This window comes from Mirounga angustirostris, unplaced genomic scaffold, assembly GCF_029215605.1.
Source record: "Mirounga angustirostris isolate CCGP_5_RB_7025 unplaced genomic scaffold, mMirAng1.0.hap1 SCAF_4, whole genome shotgun sequence".
Taxonomy (NCBI): domain Eukaryota; kingdom Metazoa; phylum Chordata; class Mammalia; order Carnivora; family Phocidae; genus Mirounga; species Mirounga angustirostris.
Genome location: NW_026991712.1, coordinates 148,790,694 through 148,810,142, shown reverse-complemented (window position 1 = coordinate 148,810,142; position 19,449 = coordinate 148,790,694). Strand labels below are relative to the sequence as shown.

The following is a 19,449-nucleotide window of genomic DNA, read 5'->3' as shown; positions in this document are numbered from 1 at the left end:
CGAAGGCAGTCACTTAACCAACTGAGCCACCCAGGCGCCCCTATTCCATTGTTCTTGATGTCTGTGTTTATACTAATATACTGTTTGATTACTGTAGCTTTGTAGTAAAGTTTGAAACCATAAAGTGAGAATCTTCCAGCTTTGTTCTTTGTCAAGATTATTTTGGCTATTTAGGATCCCTTGAGATTCCATAGTAATTTAAGGATGGATTTTTCTATTTCTGTGAAGATCATCATGGGGTTTTGATAGAGATAACATTGAATCTGTTGGATAACTTTGGATAGTGGATAGTACAGATATCTTTTTTTTTTTTTTAAGATTTTTAAAATTTATTTTGAGAGAGAGTGAGTGCACAAGCTAGTGTGGGGAGGAGCAGAGGGGCAGGAGAAGGAGAGGGAGAGAATCTCCAGCAGGCTCCATGCTGACTGCAAGCCCAACTCAAGGCTGGATCTCACCACCCTGAAATCATGACCTGAGCCAAAACCAAGAGTTAGTCGCTCAACGAATGAGCCACCAAGGCTCCCCAGATAGTATGGACATCTTTTTTTTTTTTTTTTTATCTTTAATGACTATTTATTTACTTATTTTTCTTTTTTTTTGTTTTTAATTTTTTTATTCTTATATTATCCCCATACATTGCCATTAGTTTTAGATGTAGTGTTCCATGATTCATTGTTTGTGCATAACACCCAGTGCTCCATGCAGAATGTGCCCTCCTCAGTACCCATCACCAGGCTAACCCATCCTTCCACCCCCCTCCCCTCTAGAACCCTCAGTTTGTTTTTCAGAGTCCATTGTCTCTCATGGTTCGTCTACCCCTCCGATTTCCCCCCCTTCATTCTTCCCCTCCTGCTACCTTCTTTTTCTTCTTCTTTTTTTTTTTTTTCTTAACATATATTGCATTATTTGCTTCAGAGGTACAGATCTGAGATTCAACAGTCTTGCACACTTCACAGCGCTTGAGCACATACCCTCCCCAGTGTCTATCACCCAGTCACCCCAGTAATGTCTTCCAATTGATGAATTGTCTTATTACATATTTATATCTTTAATTTTTTTCAGCAATCTTTTGTTATTTTCAGTGTACAAGTCCCTTTCCCCCTTGGTTAAGTTAATTCCTAAGTATTATATTCTTCTTGATGCTACTGTAAATGGAATAATTTTCTTAATTTCATTTTTGGCTTGTTCATTATTAGTGTATAGAAATACAGCTGATTTTTGGGGGTGCCTGGGTGGCCTAGTCAGTTAAGCATCTGACTTGGTTTCGGATGGGGTCATTATCTCAGGGTCATGGGATCGAGCCCCAAGTCTGGCTGTGCTCAGTGGGGAGTCTGCTTGAGATTCTCCACCCTTCCCCCCACGGCTTCTCCCCCCCCATGTGCTCTCTCTTTCTCAAATAAATAAATAAATCTTAAAAAAAAAAAAAAAGAAATACAACTGATTTTTGTGGGTTTACTTTATATCCTGCAAGCTTGTTGAATTTATTAGTTTTTACAGTTTTGTGTGTGGAATCTAGTATTTTTTTACATATAGGATCATGTCATCTGTAAACAGAGATGATTTTACTTCTTCATTTCCAACTTGAATGCCTATTTGTTTTCCTTGCCTAATTGCTCTGGCTAAACTTCAAAAACTGAAATTGACTGTAGTGGTAAAAGTGTATATCCTTGTCTTGTTCCTACACTAGAGGAAAAGCTTTCAGTCTTTCACTGTTACGCATGTTAGCTGTGAATTTTTTATATGTGGCCTTTTATGTTGAGGTAATTTCCTTCTAAGTTTGTTGCATGGTTTTATCATGTAAATGTGTTGAATTTTGTTAAATGCTTTTTCTGTATCAGTGATCATGTGGATTTTTTCCCATTCTGTTAATGTTGTGTCTTACACTGATTGATTTGCCTATGTTGAACCATCCTTACATTCAAGGAGTAAATACCACTTGATCATAATCCTTTTAATGTGCTGCTGAATTTGGTTTGCTAGTATTGTATTGAGAATATTTTTTGCATCAGTGTTCATAAGGGATATTGGTCTATAGTTTTCTTGTAGTGCCTTTGTTTGGCTTTCATATCAGGGTAATGCTGGCCTCATAGAAAGTTAGGGAGGGCTCTTTCCTTTTCAGTTTTTGGGAAGAGTTTGAGGATTGGTGTTCTTTAAATGTTGGTAAAATTTACCAATGAGGCCATTTTATTTGGAATTTTTTTGTTGTTGTTGAGAAGTTTTTGATTATTGATTTAGTCTCCTTTCTAGTTATAGATGTATTTTGATTTTCTATTTCTCCCTGATTCAGACATGGCAGGTTTTGTATTTTTAGGAATTTGTCCATTTCATCTAGGTGGGTCACAGTTTTTTTCCAAAGATTTATTTATTTATTTTAGAGCGAGGGAGCACACAAGTTATCATGGGTAGGGGGAGGAGAGGGGTGAAGGGGGAGAGGTAGAGAAAGTCTTAAGGAGACTCCACATGGAGCCCAACATAGTCTCAATCTCACAATGCTGAGATCACAACCTGATTGGAAACCAGGAGTCGGATGCATAACCAACTGTTCCACCTAGGTGCCTGTCACAATTTTTTTTTTAAGTAATCTCTATACTTAACACGTGCTCAAACTTATGACCCTGAGATCCAAGAGTTGCATGCTCTACCAGCTGAGCCAGCCAGACACCCCAGGCACAATTTTTTTTAAGCCAGGAGAAAATTATTTGAAAAACGCAGAGTAGGATATTGAGTCTTAAATGGCTTCCTTTGATAGAACAAATCAGAAGTTGGTTGCAGAATGTCAAATGACAAGTGTCTTTTGTTAAAACCATCACACTTTCGGGGCGCCTGGGTGGCTCACTCATTAAGTGTCTGCCTTTGGCTCAGGTCATGATCCCAGGGTCCTGGGATTGAGCCCCGTGTCGGGCTCCCTGCTCCGTGGGAAGCCTGCTTCTCCCTCTCCCACTTCCCCTGCTTGTGTTCCCTCTCTCGCTGTGTCTCTCTCTGTCAAATAAATAAATAAAATCTTTAAAAAAAAAACCAACACCACATTTTCAATATATAAGTGGGCAAAAGAGGTTTAAGTGGGTTAGTAGACAGTAGAGAAATATTTAAATTTATTAGTTATTAAGAGGTAGAAATGAAAATTTCATGCTTATACAGGGAAAAATAGAAAATGTTGATAATACTCAATGTAGGTGATGTTAAGTTGAAATCAGCATGTTTATACATTTAAAATACCACATGTGGTGCGCTTGGGTGGCTCAGCTGGTTATGCGACTACCTTCGGCTCACGTCATGATCCTGGAGTCCCGGGATCGAGTTCCACATCAGGCTCCCTGCTCAGCTTCTCCCTCTGACCCTCCCCCTTCTCGTGCTCTCTCTCTAATAAATAAATAATTTAAAAAAATAAAATGCCATATGTATCAATTCTTGGAGCTAATAATTCCTTTTGGGGAAAATAATTCCTAAAGAACAAGAACTGTAAGACAAAAAGATGTTCATTTTAGTGTCACTTTATTTAATTAATTTATTAAGCTCAAAGGGCTTCTTTCTTTCTTTTTTTTTTTTTTTGTAAGCAGGCTCCATGCTAGCCAGCATGGGGCTTGACGTCACAACTCTGAGATCAAGACCTGAGTTTGAGATCAACAGTTGGACACTTAACCAACTGAGCCACCCAGGCGCCCCTAGTATTACTTTAAATAGCAAGTACATTTGAAACAATTTCTGTCCAAAATTGGATAATGTAAATATACATACATTTGATTTGACCATTAAAAATAATTATGATAAGGCAGTATGGAAAATGTCTGATGATATATGAATAAAATAAAATGCAAACTATAGTTATGCTTTGTTTATAATAATAAAAGTTATTCTTGGGCATAAGAACATGTATATATAAAGCAAATACGTAAAATTCAAAACAAGTCATTTTAATTGGTGGAATTCTGGGTAATTGTTCTCTTTTCTGTTTTTAATTTTTTTTTAATTTTTAAAATTTTTTTAAGATTCTATATATTTATTTGACAGAGAGAGACACAGCGAGAGAGGGAACACAAGCAGGGGGAGCAGGGAGCCTGATGTGGGGCTCTATCCCAGGACCCTGGGATCATGACTTGAGCCGAAGGCAGATGCTTAACGACTGAGCCACCCAGGCACCCTTTTTTTTTTTTTAAAGATTTATTTGTTTGACAGAGACACAGCGAGAGAGGGAACACAAGCAGGGGGAGTAGGAGAGGGAGAAGCAGGCTTCCCTCAGAGCAGGGAGCCCGATGTGGGGCTCGATCCCAGGACCCTGGGACCATGACCTGAGCCGAAGGCAGACACTTAACGACTGAGCCACCCAGGCACCCCTGTTTTTAATTCTTAATAGTGGTTCTTAGTATTGATTCGATTAAAAATAATTCAGGATGGGGGTGCCTGGGTGGCTCAGTGGTTAGGGGTCTGCCTTCGGTTCAGGTCACGAGTCCTGGGATCAGGCTGCACGTTGGGCTCCCTGCTCAGCAGGAAGCCTGCTTCTCCCTCTCCCACTCCATCAAATAGGTAAATAAAATCTTAAAAAAAAAAATTTCAGGATCTATGAAATAGTCTTCCCAGAAAAAGCATATTTGAATCTGATTAATTTCTAGATCTATCAATTTATAGAGATATGCATTAAAATAGAGAAATGCATTAAAAAACATCACCACAAAAAGGCAATCAATGAAATCCATATTGTGGGAAAGTACAGGACAAATGACTCAGTTCTTTCATAAAATATTGTTGAAGGAGAACCTATATAATAAAAGAGACTTGAGACATTTACTAATCATAGTATATGGCCCTCTTTGATTTCTGCTTCAAGCATAACATTAAAAAGCTAAATAAAATTTAAAAACATACAATAATAATGCAACATTAAATGTATAAATTAGAAAAGAAAGATCTAAAGTCAGTCATCTAAACTTCCACCTTAGGAAACTAGAATGAGTGATGTTGATAATGGCAGAGACTAGGCATGTGTTGGGAGGGGTATATGGAATGCCCTATAATATCTGCTTCATTTGTTGTGAACCCAAAACTGCTCTAAAAAAGGGAATCTATTAAAAAAAAAGTCTATTAAAAATGTTAACATTGTTCAGATATTTGTTATTAAGAAATGGTTAATTTTAGGAAAGCTTAATTTTCAGATATGGTACTGTTATATTAAAATAGTCCCTGTGTTTCAGAGACATATATTGAAATATTTAAAGATGAAATGATATGAGATTTATTTCAAAATGATTAAATGAGGGAGAAGTAGGTGAGGATTTGCTTTAATAATTGTTTCATCTGGGCACTGGGCACTTAGGGGTTTTTTATGCTGTTATGTGTATTTTTATATGATTGAAAATTTCTGTAATAAAAAGTTTTAAAAATGCAGAATGGCCAGAATATGGCTTAAAAAAAAAAAGGGACATGTGGGGCGCCTGGGTGGCTCAGTCGTTAAATGTCTGCCTTTGGCTCAGGTCATGATCCCAGGGTCCTGGGATCGAGCCCCGCATCGGGCTCTCTGCTCAGCGGGAAGCCTGCTTCTCCCTCTCCCACTCCCTCTGCTTGTGTTCCCTCTCGCTGTCTCTCTCTCTGTCAAATAAATAAATAAATAAAATATTAAAAAAAAAAAGACATGTTTTGATTGTTTGCCTTTTACAAATTACCACTTTTTAACCTACACATAAAACTTAAAACACAATGTGTGTTATTTAAAAAATAATAACAGGACATAAAAATTAATTTATAGCATCTTAGAGGAAATGAGTCTGGTAACCTCAAACAAGTTTAAGGTTTTATGTTGAATTTGTTTTCTTGTAATTCTGGTATTGTATCTGTCTGTATAACTTGGATTGGAAATAAAATTGCAAGGTTGAATTAGACACCTTTTGTAGCCCTTCCTGTGGTTTACTCTTAAAATGACTATTATTTTTATTTTCAGTTAATAACAGTCAAGTTGGAACAGGTGTTTGGATAGAGGAAGAGTTGGAATCAGAACTGCTTTGGCTCTTACTACATTGGTTTTGGTATTTGCTAGTAAGCCAGGCATTTTTGCACTTAAGAGTTCTTACAAGTTGTTATTGTCACTGGTCTTTGTGAATAGCTGGATATTGGTCATTTACAAGCAAGTTTCCTGTTTTTTGTTCTTGCAAGGCAATTATTTTTTGTCATAATTACAGTCCTTTTTTAAGACCTGGGATATCACTTTTTCCACTTTCTAAGTTGGGAAGAAATAAGTGAACATTTGATGATTTGAATTTTCAAGGACTAAGTGTTATGCACACTGTAAGGGGGCATTAATAGGCACACATCGTACCTGAGTATAAAACTTGTTTATAAATTTGGTAGTAGGATTTGTTATGTGGAAAGCCGTGAGTGGGAAGTTTTGAAAGGAAAGAAAAGGGAAATAAAGGCACCATCATTCACTCAGTCCCTACTATGTACTACATTTTCCATATATTATCTCATTTAATCCTCATAAAAGCCTTACAAGGAGAATATTAACTTTTAATTTTTACATATGAGGAAAAACGGGCTTGCAGAGTTTAAATTATTCCCATAAAGTTATTTGGCCAGTGAATGATAAAGTTGAGATTGAAATCCAGAAATGCCACATTAAGGAAATTTACATGTAAACACACAGATGGTCAGAGATAAACAAATACCTTACGATCTCTCTTATATGTGGAATCTAAAAATGAAACAAAAAATCAAAACCCCCAAACCCTAAGCTCATAGAGACAGGGAGGTAATAAGGTTAGAGATGGGGTAAAATGGCAAAATGGGTGAAGGGAGTCAAAAGGTACTGACTTGCAGTTATAAAATGAGTAAGTCATGAGGATGTAATGTACACATAGCAACTATAGTTAATAATACTGTATTGCATATTTAAAGTTTGCTAAGAGAGTGAATCCTAAAAGTTGTCATAACAAGAAAAATTCTGTAACTATGTATGATGGCATATGTTAACTAGACTTTATTGTGGTGATCATTTTGCAATATATACAAATACTGAGTCATTATGTTGTACACCTGAAACTAATATAATGTGTGGCAGCTATACCTCAATTTAAAAAAACATTAAACTCTACATTACAAAGAATAAACCTTAATATATGTAAACAACAAAATAAAGGAACGAACCTCAGTAAAAAAAAAAAAAAATACACAAATGAAAGATTTTAACCAGTACTTAGCTGAAGCATTGAATAGCATATGTATTATAAATCATCATAATTTGTCTCTTTACAAAGACAAATGTGTCTATGATATAGCCCTTCCCAGATAAGTCCCCATTAATGTTTGTTTCTCCACTCATATTCATGTGTGCAATAACTTCAGTAATCAAGGAAGCAGTAAACATTTGTTAAGTACCTATTTTATTTCAGGCACTGTGATATCAGTATTTTTTTTTTAATTTTTTTTTAAAAAAGATTTTATTTATTTATTTGACAGAGACACAGCAAGAGAGGGAACACAAGCAGGGGGAGTGGGAGAGGGAGAAGCAGGCTTCTCGCGGAGCAGGGAGCCCAACGTGGGGCTCGATCTCAGGACACTGGGATCATGACCTGAGCTGAAGGCAGACACCCAACGACTGAGCCACCCAGGTGCCCCTGTGATATCAGTATTAAAATACTTTAGTTCTTGGGGCACCTGGGTGGCTCAGTCGTTAAGCATCTGCCTTCGGCTCAGGTCATGATCCCAGGGTCCTGGAATCGAGCCCCGCGTCGGGCTCCCTGCTCCGTGGGTAGCCTGCTTCTCCCTCTCCCACTCCCCCTGCTTGTGTTCCCTCTCTTGCTGTGTCTCTCTCTGTCAAATAAATAAATTAAGTCTTAAAAAAAAAAAAATTTTAGTTCTTTACTTCATGAAGTTTACATCCTAGCTTGGGAAAATGGAGAATAAGTTAAATAAATGTAATAGATTGCAGTAGATTGTGTTAGTTGTGATAATAAAAGTATATGGCATGATATTTTGGTAGTATAATAAGTGTGCAAATATGTAATTCTGTATTTCTAGAGCTGACTTTTTGACTCTCTAGCTCAGAGAACTGGGGAAGGTACTTAGATGACGTTTGCAATGTGAGGTGGGATATTTTTGTTTGTCACGATGACTGGGGCTACTACCGGTGTTTAGTAATCTGGGATCTGGGCTGTTAAACGTCCTGTGTTAAGCGGGACAGTGCTGTGCAGTGAAGAATTGGCTGACCTAAATGCCAAGAATGCCCTTGTTGAGAAACACTAACTAACCTGATTCATGGCAAACAACTTCATCTTGGTCTTATCAGGCAACTTTAGTATTATCCCGTAATTTTAAATCCAAGATTATTAACCTGTTCTCAGTTGGTTCAAATCTCTTAGATTCTGCCTATCTATTCCATGGTACTAATTCTAATAACCTGAGGAGCTTATTACATGATAGTATTTGTCTTTTTGAGAATGAGAGCCAGCATTTCCAGGTCAATCTTCTATTTTATGTTGTGGTACACCTCTGTGTCAGTCATAGGCACTGTCCTGTGGTAGTTTTGTGGTGTATGTTATATTTGATCCCATGTAGTTCTCTGGCATGGGTGATAATGCATCCCTTTGCCTGACTCGCATTTTCTTGCCATTGTAGGTAGTTTCTTGGTAAGTCATCCACTTTTCTACTAACTTTCCTGCTCTAATTTCCTTGGAGACACTATTGTTAGGCTCATTGAATATTGGGAAGGATGGGTAGTCTTAAGTCCTTCTGTTTAACTGCATAATGCTGCCCCCTAGCTTGCTTTTACAAAAGGATATCTTTGTTTTGGGGTTTTTTTTTCATTCTTACTTGAGGATCTTTTTACCCAAAGCAAGTTCTTTACTTTGGAAAGTTCCCAACTGTATTAGTTTGCTAGGACTGTCATAATAAAGTACCACTAGGAGCACCTGGGTGGCTTGGTCAGTTGGGCCCCGACTCTTGATTTCAGCTCAGGTCATGATCTCAGGGTGGTGAGATCACCCCAAGTCAGGCTACAGGCTCAGCACAGAGTCTGCTTGTCCCTCTCCCTCTGCTCCTCCCCCTACTCGCACTTGCTCTCTCGCACTCTCAAATAAATAAATAAAATCTTGACTGATGAATCACAGACCTGTACCTCTGAAACAAATGATACATTATATGTTAATTTAAAAAATTTAAAATAAAAAAATAAAAATAAAGTCTTTAAAGTACCACCAACTGGTGGCTTAAATAATAGAAATTTATTGTGTCACAATTGCAGAGGTTAGAAGTCTGAGACTGAGGTGGTGACAGGGTTGGTTCCTTCTGAGGTTTGTGAGGGAAGGATCTATTCCACATCTTTCTCCTTGGCTTGTAGGTGGCCATCTTTATGTTCACATGGTATTCTCCGCATATTGTGTCTGTATTTCCCCTTTTATAAGGTCACTGGTTCTACTGGATTAGGAGCCCGCCTTAATGACCTCATTTTAACTTGATTCCGTCTGTAAAGACCCTGTTTCCAAATGAGTCACATTCTGAAATATTGAGGGTTAAGACTTCAATATATGTATTTGGGGGAGAGACGATTTAACCTATAACACCCAACTAATCCTTTTAATTCTGTTTTCCTCTTAGAATACAGAAAAGGTTCTACTCAAAATTAAAATATCCCAGTCCAACACCAAAAAAAATTATGTAAAGTAAAAAGGGGGGAAAAACCCTATTTCTGTCCAATTCTTATCCTCCAACTTATTTTACTTTACTTTTCCATATGAGTAACTATATATAGAACTATCTTTTTTTTTTTTTTTTAAGATTTTATTTATTTGAGAGAGACACAGCGAGAGAGGGAACACAAGCAGGGGGAGTGGGAGAGGGAGAGGCAGGCTTCCAGCTGAGCAGGGAGCCCGATGTGGGGCTCGATCCCAGGGTCCTGGGCCGAAAGCAGACGCTTAATGACTGAGCCATCCAGGCGCCCCGAACTATCTCATTCTTTTTACAGGCTAACAGCATTCCATTTAATGGTTATACTGCAGTTTAATTAACCATACCTCTACTGATGAACATTTTTGTTGTTTACAACTTTTGACTATTACACACTGTACAGAGCTAATTCTTATATACATTTCATCACACATTTGAATTTTTTTTTTTTTTTTTTTTTGTACGATAAATCTTTCAAATTGCATGTGCTAGGGGGACCTGTGTGGCTCAGTCGATTAAGCGTTTGACTCTTGATTTCGGCTCAGGTCATGATCGCAGGGATATGAGATTGAGCCCCGCATTGGGCTCTGCGCTGGGCATGGAGCCTGCTTGAGATTCTCTCTCTCCCTTTGCCCCTCCCCCCTCTAAAATGAAAATAAAAAATAAATAAAATTTTTAAAAATTACATGTGCTAAGTCAAAGGGAATGAACATTTAAAAATTTTAAAGATATTGGTAAGTTAATCCACCAATTTATACTACCACTAGGAGGATATGAGAGAAAGTTCCTCTTTTCTCTGTACCCTCACCACCATTGGATAATACCAGTTTTTTAAAAATCTTTGTACAATAGAAAAAGAGTATCTCATTCTTTTAATTTTTATTTTGTCACATGTGATACTTAGTATATCTTTAGTCATTTTATTTATTTTTCTGTAAATTTACCTGTGTGAGTTCTTGCTTATCTTCTTTAGAGGTATTTGTATTTTTCTTATTAGTTCATTGAAGCTTTTTATATGTTATGGATCTTAGCCCTTTGTTCATTATACATAACACAAATATCTAGTCTATTTTATTCTTTTTGGATGTTACTATAAGTGGAATTGTTTTGTAATTTCCTTTTCAGATTGTTCATTTTTAGTGTATAGAAATGCAACTGATATTTGTGTGTTGACTTTGTATCCTTCAACTTCACTGAATTCATTTATAAGTTTTAATAGCTTTTTTATGTGGAATATTTAGGGTTTTCTGTATATAAGTTCTTATCATCTGCAAACAGATAATTTTACTACTTTCTTTCCAATTTGGATGCCTTTTATTTATTTTTCTTGCCTAATTACTTTGGCTAGAAATTGCAGTACCAGTGTTGAGTAGAGGAGGTGAAAGCAGACATCCTTGCCTCATTTCTGAACTTAAAGGAAAAGCTTTCATTTTTTCACCACTGAGTATGGTCATTGCTACGGATTTTTTGTATATGGCTTTTATTATGTTGGTAGTTTCCTTATATTTCTAGTTTTTTGACTGTTTTTATTATGAAAGGGTGTTGCATTTTGTCAAATTTTTTCTGCTTTGAGATGATTATATGGGTTTTTTTTCTTTCATTCTTTTAATGTGTATTGCATTGATTGAGTTCTGTATGTTGAATAATCCTAAATCCATTCTTTTTTCTCTATACTGTAGCCATGCAGGTCTGATCATATTTTTCTCTTTGATTAAAATATTTAAGTGATTTCCCATTGCTCTGTTAAAAAACAAAATTATTAATACAACCTATAGAACCTTTGCTTGGTTTGCCATTTTTTTTTTAATTGAAGTGTAGTTAATATACAGTGTTAGATTTTCTTCTGTACAACATAATGATTGAACGATTCTATACATTACTCTTAATGACTGTATCCCCTGTGCTCTACTTTTCATCTCTGTGACTTATAACTAGAAGTTTGTGCCTCTTAATCCCCTTTATCTATTTCACCCATCCCCCCACTTACCACCCCTCTGGCAACCACCAGTTCTCTGTATTTAAGTCTGTTTTTTTGTTTGTCTCTTTGTTTCTTTGTTCATTTGTTTTGTTTCTTAGATTCCACACATGAGTGAAATCATATGGTTATTTGTCTTGTCTGGCCTTATCTTTATTCAGTGCCTCCCTTAACCTAAGGGCCTCTAGCCACATTAACTATTTTTAGTTCCTTAATGGAGCCATGCTTTCTTTCCCTAATGGGACCTGTGCACTCACTGTTTCCTCTGCTTATTATTGTCTCTCTCCTTGTTACCATTTTATGCATAAAAAACTATTACCTCATATTTTATCTCTCTCATTTCCTACATAAAACTTTCCTTGACCCTGCCAGTAAAGGTGAGGCCTAGATTACATCTTATTTTATCCTGTACTTCTTTTGAAGCAAGTAATTTTATATTCACTTGTGTGATTATTAAATTTCACATTATAACCTCTGTAGACTATGAATTTCATGAAGGCAAGAGTCATACCTATTTTGTTCACTGCTACATCTGGTAGGATATCCTACTGCCCAGCACATAGTTGGGGCTCAGACATTTGTAACATGAATGAGTGAGTGATGGCTTCTTGGTTTTATGTCTTGATTAGAAAGGTTATTGAAAGATTTCAAGATTAACATGATTAGATTCACTGTTTAGAAAATTCATTTATTGTTTGTGTGAAAGATGAATTAGAAAGACATATCTGAAAATTAGGAGGACAGATAACTGATTATGATTATCTTCTTGGCCTCGAATAATAGAAGCCTAAATAAAGGCAGCGGCATTAATGATGGAGAGGAAGAGATGGTATTTGGGGAGATCCATTTAAGAGGAAGAACCAACAGGACTTGGCGACTGACTAGATATAGTCATGGTGAGGGAAAGGAAAAGTCAGGTCTCAAATTAAAATTAAATGCCATATATGAATTAGTATGAAGCAGTATTACATAGTGGTTAAGAATAGAGCCTTTGCAGACTTATGTAACCTACTAGCTGTACGACTGAAGGATTTTACTTAACATTTGTTTAACTCTGTTAATTGTAAATGAGTAACTTCATCGAAGTTAAATGAGGTAGTATGTGTAAAAAGCTTCTACTCATAGTTTGCTGTGAACTTGGAGAAGTCATTTAACCATCCAAACTCAGTTTCTTCTGATAGAAAAAAGGATAATGTATTTCCTGTTCCCCCTACACTGCAGAGTTAGAGAATATAAAGCCTCTGAAAACTGTAAATTGGTAATCATGGTAACTAGATAGATTAATTTTACCTGGTAGGAAAGGAGATGGTCTCTCTTTGTCTTTAATATGACCTCATCTCTTGATTCATCTTTGTCAGGTAGATAATTCTTGACCATAAAGACTGGACTGGTAGAATTTACCATACTGGCAACAGCCTTCTGCCTGTATGGGGCTCTCTGTGATAAGTGACTAATGACTTCTCAAGAAAATAAATCTTAACAGGGAGCCAAGGAGATCCTTATTACCTGATGTGAAAGGGAGAAGAAAGTAGGATTATCAGGAACCAACCCTGGAAAGTGGAAATAAGGTGCTGGAAATTGGCCTGGTGAATTTTTGGTTGCCTGCTCTGATTTTCTATAGCTAGGCCTGTGCTTATTTTAGGATTGAGTTGTATACTTTGATCTTTCCTGTCTTTCATAGCAAACCAGTGAAAATGATTATTATGATTTTTATTCCACACATAAGATGAGTAAAAACCAGAAGCTAAAGCCTGGAATTCTCATGGGGCGCCTGGGTGGCTCAGATGGTTAAGCGTCTGCCTTCGGCTCAGGTCATGATCCCAGGGTCCTGGGATTGAGCCCCATATCGGGCTCCTGGCTCAGCGGGGAGCCTACTTCTCCCTCTCCCTCTGCCTCTCCCACTGCTCATGCTCTCTCTCTCTCTCTGTATCTCTGTGTCTCAAATGAATAAATAAAAAATTAAAAATAAATAAATAAATAAAACCTGGAATTCTCAGTGCTTGCTTATTTCACCCTGCTATTTTGCCTTTCCAAACAGATGTAACTATCTTTAAATGCCCATGTTATGTGGTACTGTGTATAGGAATTTCGCCTAAGGGCAGCTCATTTTTTTTTCCCCCTCCTGTGTATTTGTTATGTGATCTTGGTTAAGATTTTTGTTTTCAGCCAACACTTTGACTTTTCTTATTGCTGATAGGCTGGTCATCTTGCTCTTGCTTTTGAATTGGGTCTTGTGCCCAGCTTCCTCAATTGTATTTTCCTTTGAAGTTTTCAGTGTTGTAGTAATATGGTTTCCTGTCAGTTAGTGTTGGTTGGTATTGGTTTGCTCCCTTTGTATTGTGATTCTAAATAAATTTAGTATGTTCTTTTTCCTACAGGTTTTCTGTGCTTCCTGCTGTAGCCTGAAATGTAAACTGTTATACATGGATAGAAAGGAAGCTAGAGTATGTGTAATCTGCCATTCAGTGCTAATGAATGGTAAGTATTAAAACAGTTTGAATTCGCAGTTGAGACAAAACAAGAGAATTCCTATGAAAAGGCTACTGTTTTTTCCTGCCTTTCTCTATAAGTTGCTCACCTTCTCAAAAGGCACAACTTTAACTGAAAATATTGAGCTAAATTTCCATGTTTTGAAAATATTGTAGAATTTCAGAATTCCTATGCCTAACTTAATGAATGAATGCTAACATCAGGTAAGTTTTCCAGGAAGAATGGAGGTTCTCGTGGCAATCTGGTGCTGTGTGGCTTTAATGTTGCTGTGACATGACTGAAGTGGGCTGGGGGTGGGAGGCTGTTGACTACTCAGATGATGAAATATTAAAATTGGGCTGAGGTTTTCCTTTCAAGGGAAGCTATCTCTAGGGAGTACCTTAATAACTTAAAATATATTCTCATTAACACCTTGTTTCATTTATCTTGTTAAAAATAAATATTTTAATATCTAAGATCAAATAGAGAAGTGCATTTTTCTATCAGTTATCTCCTTAATACTACTTAGATTGTTATAAGGATATTCGTTTTGAATTTAGTTATATGGTAAAAGAATATGGCCAGGAGAAGGTAAATATAGCTTGTCCAGTGTTCATCTTTTATGGGACTAGAAATGAATCCAAGGGAATTTTAGTTAAAAATTTTAAAACAGTATTTTTGTAAAGAGATAAAATGAAATTGATCAGGCTGTAGTATTTTCTCTTTGAGTACATCTTTGCACAGTTGCCAGAAGAATTACTAATAAAATGTTCAACTTGGATACTGCTGCTGCCTGTGCCAGGGTCATGTGCATCCTGGAGGCCGGAACCTATCTGCTTAAGACCCCTCCTGCTCTGTCTGTCTGCGTTGCTCATAGTGATGTTTTCCTGTTGCTGGCTTATTAACCTCCTGCATGTCAGTTAATCTGATGTGTTCTGATCTCCTGTGATCCACCCAATTTCCTCCCATTTCTGAATTCTTGCAATTTTGATCAAATATTAATTCATTCTCTCTTAGGGTCAATTTTTAGATGGTAGTTATTTCACTCATTTGCTCAATTGATGATTTTTGTTCCTGCTTTCATTTTCGGACACATATCCACAAAAAAGAGCACGATACTTATTTATAGTACCCAGTACCTCTTTTATTTGATGAGGTCTTTCAAGTTGATAGCTTCTTTTTTTTTTTTTTTTTTTAACTTGGCATAGCTAAAGATGAAGGAAATGGCAGAGGATTCATATGGAATACTTATTTTTATTAAGCCAAGGATACCCTTACCAGGGGATCCTAAAGTAATCTACCTTTTCTGGTTTTTCCAGTGTCTTTCCTTTCGCATGGCTTAGCGAAGTCTTTTTCTGAATATTTAATTTGATGCTTTTCAGTGTTCCCTATCCCTTTCTCCCTTTCACCTTTTCTCTTCCTTCCCTCTTTCTGCCAGTGCTTTCAAAGGAACATAGCTATTGTTTTTAGCCTTGTCCTGAAGTTTGGAGGCAATAAATGTTCATAATCTTATGGATCATTCTTTGATGTTGAATGAGAGTTTTTAAAAGATGCTTAAAAAAATTGGATGGTGTCCATTCCTGGGCATGTGGTATTACCTGAACCTAGAAGATAACATTTGATATCTTTCATTTCTGTAGCATCTTTCATCCAGTTTACTTTAAAAACAATAGTTGGTATGTCAGTATTTAGTTAGTAAAATTATAGAGTATACAGAATCTTAACATATTTGCGATCATTCATATTGGTTGATGGCACTTAAATGACATTGGCACATTTTCATGTTCAAATGGGTCCTCTGCTTTTGAGACACACCAAAGATGTGAAATGGTTGTTTTTGCTGGATACTCTTACACAAGGTAATGATTACACAAAAGCAGAATTCACAGAAATGTTGAGATGTGTTCTCTTGAGCTTTAGGCTTCAGAATTTTTCCAGTGAGATTTTACCTCAACTAAGAAGAACATAGAAGTCTATAAATGAAACCAAAAATATCATACGATGGAGTTATGCTATTTTAGTCCCCAGTTTTGATTTTCGATAGAACTTTATAAAACGCATCAAATATTAAACCTGCCCCCCCCCTTGTCTAAATGCTACCCCAGTTGTAAATCCTTAGTAAGTTTGATGTTTCACTCCCTCTTAAGGGAATGTATGGTCTCTTAAAGGAGCCAGGAGCCTAGTCATTAACCTCAGACTGATCTGCTATCAGTCTGTATCAGAAGTATCACCTAATTCTTATTTTTGCTTCCAAATAGTTTACCTAACTAAATGGTCTCCTTTATTGATTAAAATCACCTATCTCCTTAAATACTTTCACTAGCTGGAAGAGAGACATACTATAAGTGTTAATGAGGAGGAGCTACATTATTTATCCAATATTGTGGAGGTCTTAATGTCCATATTTTGCAATCCATTCACATTGATTGTCTGTATTTGCTTTAGCTCAAGCCTGGGAGAACATGATGAGTGCCTCAAGCCAGAGCCCTAACCCTAACAATCCTGCTGAATACTGTTCTACTATCCCTCCCTTGCAGCAAGCTCAGGCCTCAGGAGCCCTGAGCTCTCCACCTCCCACTGTGATGGTACCTGTGGGAGTTTTAAAGCACCCTGGAGCAGAAGGTAGGGGATCATGTGCTCTTCTCTCTCTTTTTCCTCACCAAGTTCCTCTGAAAAAGTGCTGATGTGATTTTACAGCACGAGTCTTTAAAACACTGTAGATAAGTCCCTTTGGGTGGTTATTAAAGTGGAAGGAACAAGGTGAGAAATGTGTCAAGACTATTTCTGGGCAAATAAAGAATAATACTGTGTTGCCTGATATTTTGGAGGCACCTCTAAAAATATGCTAATACCCTGTCCAACTTAAGAATGGAGTGATTACACTGCTTATACTTGAAAAAAGAGGGCACCTGGGTGGCTCAGTCGTTAGACGTCCGCCTTCGGCACGGGTCATGATCCCAGGGTCCTGGGATTGAGCCCCGCATCGGGCTCCCTGCTCTGTGGGAAGCCTGCTTCTCCCTCTCCCATTCCCCCTGCTTGTGTTCCCTCTCTCGCTGTCTCTGTCAAATGAATAAATAAAATCTTAAAAAAAAAATAAAATAAAACAAATGATCTTATGTTAAAAAAAAAAAGATACAGGATTTGAGGTTGGTCTGTAAAATCCTAGCCTCACACCTACCTTAATGTTCTTTGTAGGACTTTATGAAAATGAAGAATTCTTTCTTTGGACCAGCCCATTCTAATATTGCTTTTTGGAAACACATTGCCATTTTCTCTTTTCATTTTTAATCTATCCATATAAAAATATGAAAATATTGTTAGGTACATAGACCTTTATAAAATCCAGAACTTTAATTCTGATTATATCACATGATAGGTAGGAAATTATAGGCTCAACTTATTTTAATTTATTATATCTTTAAGATTATGATATTGTCAGATGAAAGGCACTTTGTAAGTTCAGGAGATTATCAGTAGTAAAAACAACAGTTATATATTTCCTTAAAATGATCTTGTCAAGAAGTTTCCCTTGATAATTAAAATCAATCTTCTTTCAGTAATTTTATGTCTTTTTGTCTAGTAATATTCCCTTCCCCTTGCTAAGTAGCCCTCCTCCCCTTTTGAAGATCAAAGACTTCTACTGATATTGTCATATTCTTCCCCATTTTCCCCTCTTTTCAGATCATCCCTTAGTCATACTCCTTGTGTTTTTATGAGTTCAGGCTTGCTTTCTTAAAATCTTTATTCTATTTACTTCATTTGTCATTTTTGTTGTTCTTCCCTAGTCTTTCTTTGTTTTGGCTGTTTGGAATTGATTTCCAAAACTGGATTTAAAGAGATCATTTCATCAGACTTAGTTTTCCAGCTTTAACCCTATTGCAAACTACTTTTTGCACTGCCAGATGAGTCTTTTTTCATCTTCAGCTACACTTCAGCCAAGGATCTGGTCTCTTTGCTTCCCAATTCTCTTATATATCTGTGCCAACTCTTCCTTTATTAGTAAATAATTCTTCAACATTCTTCAGGGCATCTTTTGCCCTTTAAAAATACCATATCACTTTTCCAGATATTTAATTCCTGTGGAAACCTCATACTTTTAGGAAATGTGGATATTTATTGCTAGACATTTTTTCCCTGCCATTAATTTATTTCCTAGGCACTTAAGCCACCTTTCTTAGTTTCTCTGTCAGTGATACGGAACAGAGTTATGTGATGTAATCATAAGTGTACTTAATATTTTAAAGCAAAGTTTTAAATCTCTAAGTTACAGAAGTAAAGAATATATTTAAACTCATATTTTATTATTTTATAACCACTTTTATACACTATTACAGTCCTTGTATTTATAATTATAAGATGCTAAGTAGTGATTTCCTTATACTTCTGGAATTGGTGACCTTCTCTTCTTTGATGTTAGAAACCCTATCAATATCACATTGATGCCTGTTTTATTTTTCTGGCTCCTCAAGTGGCTCAGCCCAGAGAGCAGAGGCGAGTTTGGTTTGCTGATGGGATCTTGCCTAATGGAGAAGTTGCTGATGCAGCCAAATTAACAGTGAATGGAACTTCCTCAGCAGGAACCCTGGCTGTGTCACATGACCCAGTTAAGCCAGTAACTACCAGTCCTCTACCAGCAGAGGTAAGAGAACAAAAACAGCAACTAAAAGTGAGTACTTAGTTTACTCAGCATTGTGCTGCTTCTGCCTTGCCGTTTTCTAAGTTGAGTGACCTTTCTGTGGAACCCTTTAAGTTTCAGATACAGTTTAGTGCATATGTGTGTGTGTCACATGTAAAGTGTGGCAAAATCAGTTCTTGTTTGCTCTATATTTGGAGGTTTTTTTTAGGAGAAAGATTCTTATGAAGGTTGTTCTCAGTGAGCTCAGGCTACTGCTGTAGTTAGAGGTTGTGCAGAGGGAATCCTGCCCCCTTTGTACATTGGTTTTCAAACTGTTCCCCAGGTTCTGCGGTGGCCTCCTGGGAGTGCCATGGTGAGGAAGGGCCAGGCCATATAAAGATGGCTAAGGAGTCCCTCTATTCCTTTATCTTCAACAGAGCATCTATTTCTTCTGTTCTACCTTTTGGTTTCTTTCTTTTTTGAGAGAGAGAGAGAGAGTGGGAGAGAGCACAGGCAGGGGCAGAGGGAGAAGCAGGCTCTCCACTGAGCTGGGAACCTGACGTGGGGCTCGATTCCAGGACCCTGGGATCATGACCTAAGCTGAAGTCAGTCACTTAACTGACTGAGCCACCCAGCCGCCCCTACTTTTTGGTTTCTATGTAAGATTTTTAAAGATTTAATTTTATTTACTTATTTTTAAAGATTTTATTTATTTATTTGACAGAGAGAGAGACAGCAAGAA

General features: G+C 36.9%; 1 protein-coding gene across 2 annotated transcripts in view; it reads left to right on the top strand.

Annotated features, from left to right (window-relative positions):
• Positions 1–19,449, top strand: part of ZFYVE9 (zinc finger FYVE-type containing 9) — a 190,709-nt gene that overhangs the window by 98,650 nt on the left and 72,610 nt on the right. The window contains exons 5-7 of one of the 2 annotated variants that reach the window (XM_045897697.3): positions 14,002–14,101; positions 16,538–16,714; positions 18,562–18,731. In XM_045897697.3, the coding sequence (XP_045753653.1) occupies positions 14,002–14,101; positions 16,538–16,714; positions 18,562–18,731 (447 nt within the window). The remainder of the gene's footprint in view (positions 1–14,001; positions 14,102–16,537; positions 16,715–18,561; positions 18,732–19,449) is intronic. The other variant, XM_045897698.3, reaches the window with a different exon arrangement.